Genomic DNA, 8,620 nt, shown 5'->3' with positions numbered 1-8,620 from the left:
ATGTTTCGGGCCCAGGTGAAGTCGATCAGCCTCAGTCCGTTATCGGACGTTTCGTCGTGGAGGCTGAATTTTCCGACAGTGGCGCCAAAGATCCCTTCCTTGCCCACCTTGGCATTAAAATCGCCATGCACGATTTTGACATCGTGTCGGGGGCAGCGCTCAGATGTACGTTGCAAGCGCTCATAGAAGAGATCCTTGGACGCCTCATCCTTCTCTTCCGTCGGGGCATGGGCGCAGATGAGCGAGATGTTCAAGAATCTAGCTTTGATGCGGATTGTGGCTAGACGTTCGTCCACCGGGGTGAACGCCAGTGCTCGGCGACGGAGTCTCTCTCCTACCACGAATCCATCACTGAATTTTCGCTCCTTTACGAGGCAACTGTAGTAGACGTCGCAAGGCTTCACGCTTACTTTTCCTTGCCCCGTCCATCGCATTTCTTGGATTGCGGATCAACCAGCCGGGCAGAGGCACCTTCCCCATTAAGGGTCCGGATATTCCAGGTGCATACCCTTAAATCATAGTCATTTATACGTTTGCCGTGGTCGTCATCAGAAAAAGGGCGTCTCATCCGAGGATGTTTTTTTCTTTTCGTTGGGCGGGGTTTTAACGTGGCGGGACCCAAACCCAGCGCACGCGAAGTTTTACGCCTTCTCATTTTAGCTCGCTCCCAAACGGGTGTTTGGCTGCTACCCAGAGGATACGTGGATATAAATATCCGGACGTTGTGAGCTGCGATTTGAACCGTACGCACAAGAATCGCTTCTGGCCACTCCCAGGTGAATGGCAGTCAAAAGTTTTCCACTTCACGAAACCATCCTCTACATCATTATTTATACAATAGCTTACGAAATTTATCGGTTTTAGCTGTCCAAATAAATTAGTTTTACATTAAAACCCCATATCTGAGCAATCAGTTATATGGAGGCAATATATAAGTTACAGTGACCCGAGCTTTGTTAATTTTACTGTAAACTATCTGTTGATAATGAGTGAAAATAGTGCGAAATATCAGGTTTCTATCTGCATATATTTAGAAGTTATAACAAAGAATCTCATATCTGAACAATCAGTTGTATGGGAGCTCTATGTAAAAGTGACCCGATCTTTGTTATTTTCACTCTAAGAATTCAATTGATAATCGTTGAAAGTATTGCAAAATTTCATGTTCCTAGCTGCATATATCGAGGAGTCATAACGAAAATTCTCATAACTGAACAATCAGTTGAATGAGAGATATATTTTATAGTAACCCGATCTTTGTTATTTTCACTGTAAATATTCTGTTAATAATGAGTGAAAACGGTGAGAATTTTCATGTTCCTAGCTGCATAAATGGGGAAGTTATGGCAAAAAATCTCATATCTGAACAATCAGTTGTATGGAGGCTATAGGTTATAGCGACCCGATTTTCGCCATTTTCTCTGAAAGTATTATTTTGATAATGAGTGACAACTGTTCAAAATTTCATATTAATAGCTACTTAAATGGAGGAGTTATAACGAAAAATCTTATATCTGAACAATCAGTAGAACGGGAGCTATAGTTTATAGTGACCCGATCTCTGTAATTTTCCCTCTAAGTTTTCTGTTGATACTGGGTGGAAGTATTGCAAAATTTCATGTTCTTAGCTGCATAAATGGGGAAGTTATAACGAAAAATCTCATATCTGAACAATCAGTTGTATGGGAGCTATATGTTATAGTGGTTCGATTCTTCCGGTTCCGACAAATGATTAATACATTATAAAAATACACCCACCTACCATATTTCATCCGGATATCTCGAAAACTGAGAGACTAGATTGCATACAAAGAGACGGACAGACAGACAGACAGACAGACGGACAGACGGACATGGCTAAATCGACTCAGCTCGACGTTCCGATCATTTAAGTATCCATTTTAATGGGACTATCTCTTCTTATTCTGGTACTTACAAACATCGGACCAAAGTTATAATACCATTTCATGCTCATGAAAGGTATAAAAAAGAGCCGAAACTTACTTTAATGTCGAGTCCTAATTTCTATTTTTGCCCCTGTATGTATTCCTCGATACGAACACTGCGTTATTTGAAAATTTGCCTATAAAATGTGTCCATAAGGCAGCCGAATGTCCGAAAATAAAGCTAGGAAGCTGTTTTATTACTTCACCTGTTTATTACCCCATTCATCCCACCTGCTTATACCGGGTATACGTAGAAGGTAAAATTTTACATATTTTTACATCACTATTTCGTACCACATGCTCCGTCTTCGTAAACGAAATCCACAGTTCGGATACGGACCTTTTGTTTATTCCATGCCATGGCGGAATTATGCCAGGTGACGTAATTAGAGCGAGAAGAAAGATTTTGACATTGCCTTATATGAAAAATTGTCTTTAAAATTTGGCTATGAGGCAGCCGAATGTCGGAAAATAAAGCGAGAAAGCTGTTTTATTGTTTCACCTGTTTATTGCGCCATGGTTCCATGCAAACATTTCGAGGTTTTCCAGCAATATTTTCAACATATTAAAAAGCATGCAGCGCTATGTCCAATTTGCCGAGCAGTTATTAAAGACAAGGCTTTCCCTATATTTTGTTGGACTTTTCTTAAGTAAAAATATTTGTTTAATTGTATTTTTAGAATAAACAAAGTTCTTTTTCCTTCTGTAAGTAAACTGTTTTTGTTACAAATCGTATAAATAAGCAATGGGAAATAAAGAAAAATTCCAACAAGAGTTGGAAATAAAGCAAAACTCAAGGTTCATAGAATAGAAGGTTACGACATGGTGCTGTAAAAAATTTATTTTCCTCCAATGACGTAGTTGCGAAGTGAGTTCTGATTGGCTGAAATATTTTACGAAGAAGGAGAGTACACAAAACGCAGAAAATATAGTTGCCGTATAGCATATTTTAGGAATCCTAATCAAATGGGCATTTGTGATATAAAATCGGGGCAAAGCTTATTATAACAACATAAAATGTTATAACTTCATGTGAAACTGGATTAACATAATAATATTCGTACAATAGTGACAAATTAAATGTAAATCGAATGCAAATTGAAATTTGCTGGTGATTTTATTCTTGAAAGTGAGCAGAACACTCTCGCGGACTTTTAAATAAAATGCGTTCATAATATTGCCAAAATTTCGCTACCGAAATGGCAATTCATCTTTAGACATACGGTAAAACCTAAATCACCCCATTTCAGTATAATTTTTGCAATCAAAAACAGCGCACTTAAATTTTTGGTAATTGAAATAAACTCAAAGACGCAGAAAAAAGCACAAACTTCGACGCAAATTGTCAAACGGTAAATATCAGGGTTACACATATTTGAAATAAAACTTCATGTATTTTTGACTAAAATAGTGTATTTTTATAAGATAATTTTTTAGAAATCTGGCAACTACAAAAATTGAGCCATCTACGTCATCAAGATGGCGGCCATGGCTGATGTCGTAACCTTGTAGTCTTTGAACCTTGAGCAAAACTCAAATTTTGGTATTATTTCCCATTTAAAAGTGAAATAAAGCAAGCTTTACATTATTGCCGTTTGTGTTAATTCTAAAACTATTTGTGTAATGTTTTTTTTTAAACAGGGGTTCAAAACTTTGTCCATCGAGGATAAAAGAAACTTCTTCAAATGAGATTTTTTAACAAAATATTTTAGCTATTTTACTACATAATAATTTTACTGCATTATCATCCAAAATTAATCTGCGTTAAGACGACGAAAGTCAAGATTCTTGGAAATGGAATGTATCATCCTATTTTGCATTAACACAAAGCGAAAATTGCACATAGTATATTGAGTTTATTTTTGTACTTTTGCACAATTTCCGGTTTGTCTCTTCCACATCCGGACCTCATACAAATCGTCATTGGTGTGCTTCAATGTTTGGCGGGCATTGAAAAACGTATGCGATACAATTACCACAACTTCTCGCCATTGCCGTTATGCTGCTGGTCGCCAACACCAAAATTCTACATACATACATACTACATTGCCACCAATATCGCACAAACTGGAAACACTGCACTATTTTCTCGCTCATCCACCGCTTGAATTGTAGGTGATCCTAAATCATTTGGGATTACACGAACTTTTCCCTTCGACCGCTCTGAATCAACTGGGCGGGCATCTGCTCTGCGGACAAGGGGCGCCCACACAGAATCTCTGCTTACTGCTCACGTTTCTTTCGGTTGGATTCAGCGACTACGAAATGGACCGCGTGAGTATGAATTCAAACTTCCTCCTATTTTTATGGATATTTTATTTTGGAGTTAAATTAATGGTGAAATTGCGTACAGTGAAACACAAGCCAACTACTTCTTTTCACAAATATATATACATATACACATGTACATCTATATGTACCTAACGGGGCTAGAAGCGCTCCATTTGTGCTATTGGAGCGCTCCATAATCAGCAGCAAGCGCTCCCTTCCTAATTGCACACTTCATTGTATTTTAACATTGTGTGTCATTAGAAAGAAACGCTCCCTTGCTGCTTCAAGTAAAGCATTTAAAAAGCGATACATGCAAATTTAAATTTTTGTATTATATTTTTGTTTTAATAAAATAATGGCGTTTTTGTAAACCATTTGACGGTTTGATTAGGTGTACATATAAACATGGATTTTTCTTCTTTTCTATGTGATATATGTACATATGGAAACACATACATTCATACATATTTGCACATAAATTAACTTTTTTTCAAAAGAAAAGATTTTATGTTACTAATCAAAAAGGATATTTATTTCTGAGCATTGATAGAAATTAAATATTTTTTTTTTTACTTTGCTTTTGTACTGCTCCCCATGATAAAAAAAATAGGAAGGTAAAACCGCTGAGAGGAATTTTTCGAATTCTTCACGTTTGCAAACAATTTAATTTTAAAATTTTACAAACAAACTCACACACACATTCTCATTTTCAAGCTCAAACAACAACAACTTTGAACAATTCCTTTTTTTTACAATCAATTTTATATGATTTTAAAATGTTGGCAAACTTCAAAAAAAAATCATGGCCGACGAATTGAGAGAACGGTTTTACCTTACTATGTTTTTATCATGCTGCTCGAAGTTACTTACGGCAATTTGATTATTTTCTCTAGACTTGCTGCACCTTTTAAAAGGAATCGGATAAATTAGCAGACTTTTCCTGTTGTTTTATAAAAAGTTGGATAAAGAAATATGTTTTAAAGTGTATGTTTTTAAAGTGTGTTTTTTGTTTTTTTTTCGCTAATATTTTCAGTAGACAAAAACAACGCTTCTACGATTCCCATTAGACTATAGTCTATAGATATAGGCCCAGTTAATAAACACCTAATCATGTGTAAAGTAAATCCGTCTTTTGTATTCCTGTTATAAGGGGCTGTCCATATATTACGTAAGACCTTTCGGGTAATTTTCGAGATATTCTTCAAACCGGTTTTTGTCCACCACCTATTACTCTTTGTTGTCAATCAATGTTGACAGTACCTTCTCCGACAGAAGTACAAGAAAATGATCATTTCATACCATTATTCCTAAGAATGGCACTGAAAGTGACTATTCCGTGCACTTACAAAAGTATACCTTATGATTTTTTTTGTCCCTCAGTGAATGACCAACTTGAGGAGAGAATATGCAATGTATGTGGTAAGTACTTTGCATCAAATAAGGCAACAAGCATTCACAAAAAGCTTCACTTGATCTTTTCTGAGCCTCAGCGTCGAAGAGCAAAGAGGATAATTTCACGACGCGGGCGAGAGCTCATATGTGTCATCACAGAAAATGAAACAGAGGATATTATTGAGTGGGTGAATCAAGAAGAAATTTAAGTGGACTGTGAAAATGAAATACCTTTGAGTGAAAAAGAAGTACGACATATCCCTGTGGCTACTCCTCTTTCAGATTGGCTGGCTGGACCGTGGACCAAAGAAACCGGCAACAAAGAAAGACTAGTATAACTATGTAATGAAGTTTTTAAGACTTACTAGGCTGGACCGTGGACCAAAGAAACCGGCAACAAAGAAAGACTAGTATAACTATGTAATGAAGTTTTTAAGACTTACTAGGCATACATCCTATATTCCTATATTTGTTTGATGGAAATATATAGTATTTTCTAATGTTTAATTGAAAAAACATGTCTAGGGGATTTTTAATCTTACGTAAGATCTGCGGCTGGGGGAGGGGGATCAATTAAATCTTACAATTTATTTCGAGAGGGGAGGGGGGAGAGGTTCAAAACAGGTGAAAACTCCCTTACGTAATATATGGACAGCCCCTAAATAAAATTTATAAAAAAAAACTACAAATGAATGATGTAACATTTTTTAGGTACAATCTGAAATTACCATTTTTCATCCCTGGTACATACTACATACAAAAAACCATGATAAAACAAGTAAGAGCACCGCTGTCTTCGGCTATGCCGAAGGCTTCATACCTTTCATGAGCATCTGAAAATTTTACTTTAATAGATTACTGCATTTGAAAAAAATATATATTTACAGAATACATAGATAGAGATACATATATGAAAAACCATATCTAAACAATCAGAGGTATGGATGATATACCTTATATAGCAGCAATCTAAGTGATTTTCACTGCTGTGTGATCGGTATGTAAACCGGTAACACAATTTAATGGGTTTAGACTCCTACATAGAGGAGATATATCGTAATAACTGGTATCTGAATAATCAGAGGTATAAGATCAGAATCAGTTGTATGGGAGCTATATGTGATAGTGACCCGATCTTTGTAATTTTCACTCTAAGTTTTCTGTTGATAATGGGTGGAAGTATTGCAAAATTGCATGTTCCTAGCTGCATGAATGGAGAAGTTATAACGAAAAATCTCATATCTGAACAATCAGTTGTATGGGAGCTATATGTTATAGTGGTCCGATTCTTCCGGTTCCGACAAATGATTAATAGATTGTAAAAATACACCCACCTACCAAATTTCATCCGGATATCTCGAAAACTGAGAGACTAGATTGCATACAAACAGACGGACAGACAGACGGACATGGCTAAATCGACTCAGCTCGACGTTCTGATCATTTCAGTATACATTTTAATGGGTCTATCTCTTCTTATTCTGGTACTTACAAACATCGGACCAAAGTTATAATACCATTTCATGCTCATGAAAGGTATAAAAATAGGAAAGTAGAACCGCTGAGAAGAATTTTTCAAATTCTTGACGTTTGCAAGCAATTTAATTTTAAAATCTTACACACAAACTCACACACACATTCTCATTTTCAATCTCAAACAACAACAACTTTGAACAATTCCTTTTTTTTACTCTCAATTTTATACAATTTTAAAATGTTGGCAAACTTCAAAAAAAATCATGGCCGACGCATTGAGAGAACGGGTTTACCTTACTATGCTTTTATCATGCAAAAAACCATGATTTTTTTTTAAGTTTACCAACATTTTAAAATCATATAAAATTGAGCGTAAAAAAAGGAATTGTTCAAAGTTGTTGTGGTTTGAGCTCGAAAATGAGAATGTGTGTGTGAGTTTGTGTGTAAAATTCCTATTCCTTCCTATTTTTTTATCCTGCAAAAAACGATGCAGGGAACATTCAGCGGACCGCTACTTTGATTTTACGGTTTTGATAATTCTCAAGCAAAACTAAACAACGCCTCAGAAAGTAAACACAACTTTAAGTGCACTGAAATTCACTAATACTTTCACCTAACCGTTTTTTAGCATTTCTTATAGTATCGACCACTTGTCGAAATTCGACTATCTCACTTTTTTCACACACTTTTTACTTTTACTTGTGAGGTTTTTTATATCAAGCGGCAACACTTGATCGTCTAGGTAAATAATATTGTTGGCTGATTTTATACTTCATAGAAACAGAAGGGAGAATAGGTTCATACAAACTCGGCTCTGGAGCCACCTATTACATACATTTTTGGCAGGTATATTGATACCAATGTTGTTATGCTGTATTTCGAATTTGAAGCAAATCGGAACGTAAATTAAATTTTCATATATTTTTATAATATAGGTTAGGTTAGGTTACTCCGCACGGAACGGCGGAGAGACACACTTAGGCCATTTTGACCCATTGTGATGCCACTATGAACGAGCTCTTGTTCCTTTCCCCTAGTTTCCCAAATGATAGAACCATCGTGTGACCTTAACGTATCGTTGAAGGTCGCGGACGTCCACAGAGTCGAGATCGGCTAAACACCGAAAAGTATGTTGACTAAAAATAGCAAGTCTTGACCTTGTCAGGGCGGGGCAGTGGCAGAGATAGTGTTCTACACTCTCCACCTCCTCCTCGTCCCTGCAGGCACGACAGAAATCGTTTGCGGGATAACCCATTCGCCTAGCATGCGCTCCCATTAAGCAGTGTCCTGTAATTATACCTACAACTGTGCTAATAATGGGGCGGTCGATTTGTATGAGAGTTTTAGATCGTTTTTCGTTTATAATTGTTTGTTTTGTAACAGAACATGTTGGTTCCTTCGCCCAACGTTCGTTGGCCAATTTAATGAAAATAGATTTCAGTTGGTGCTTACTCGAGGACAGGGGAACGCCTGCATCGAGCGCAGAGTTTGTTGAGCGTAGTTCAGTTCCCCCCCCCCCCCCCCCCCCCCCCCCC

General features: G+C 36.8%; 1 protein-coding gene across 3 annotated transcripts in view; it reads left to right on the top strand.

The window, feature by feature from the left end:
* LOC118742376 (lipase 3) overlaps positions 1 to 8,620 on the top strand; it is a 61,251-nt gene that overhangs the window by 36,160 nt on the left and 16,471 nt on the right. For 2 of the 3 annotated variants that reach the window (XM_036474404.1, XM_036474403.1), the window contains one exon: positions 4,062 to 4,220. The exons of the other annotated variant lie outside the window; for it this stretch is intronic. In XM_036474404.1, coding sequence (XP_036330297.1) covers positions 4,062 to 4,220 — 159 coding nt within the window. The remainder of the gene's footprint in view (positions 1 to 4,061; positions 4,221 to 8,620) is intronic. 3 annotated transcript variants of the gene reach the window in all.

Source organism: Rhagoletis pomonella, unplaced genomic scaffold (genome assembly GCF_013731165.1).
Source record: "Rhagoletis pomonella isolate Grant_MI unplaced genomic scaffold, Rhpom_1.0 Rhpom_scaffold_00007, whole genome shotgun sequence".
In the NCBI taxonomy this organism is placed as follows: Eukaryota; Metazoa; Arthropoda; class Insecta; order Diptera; family Tephritidae; genus Rhagoletis; species Rhagoletis pomonella.
The sequence above is the reverse complement of the archived record's forward strand: the minus strand, read 5'-3'. Positions and strand labels throughout refer to the sequence as shown.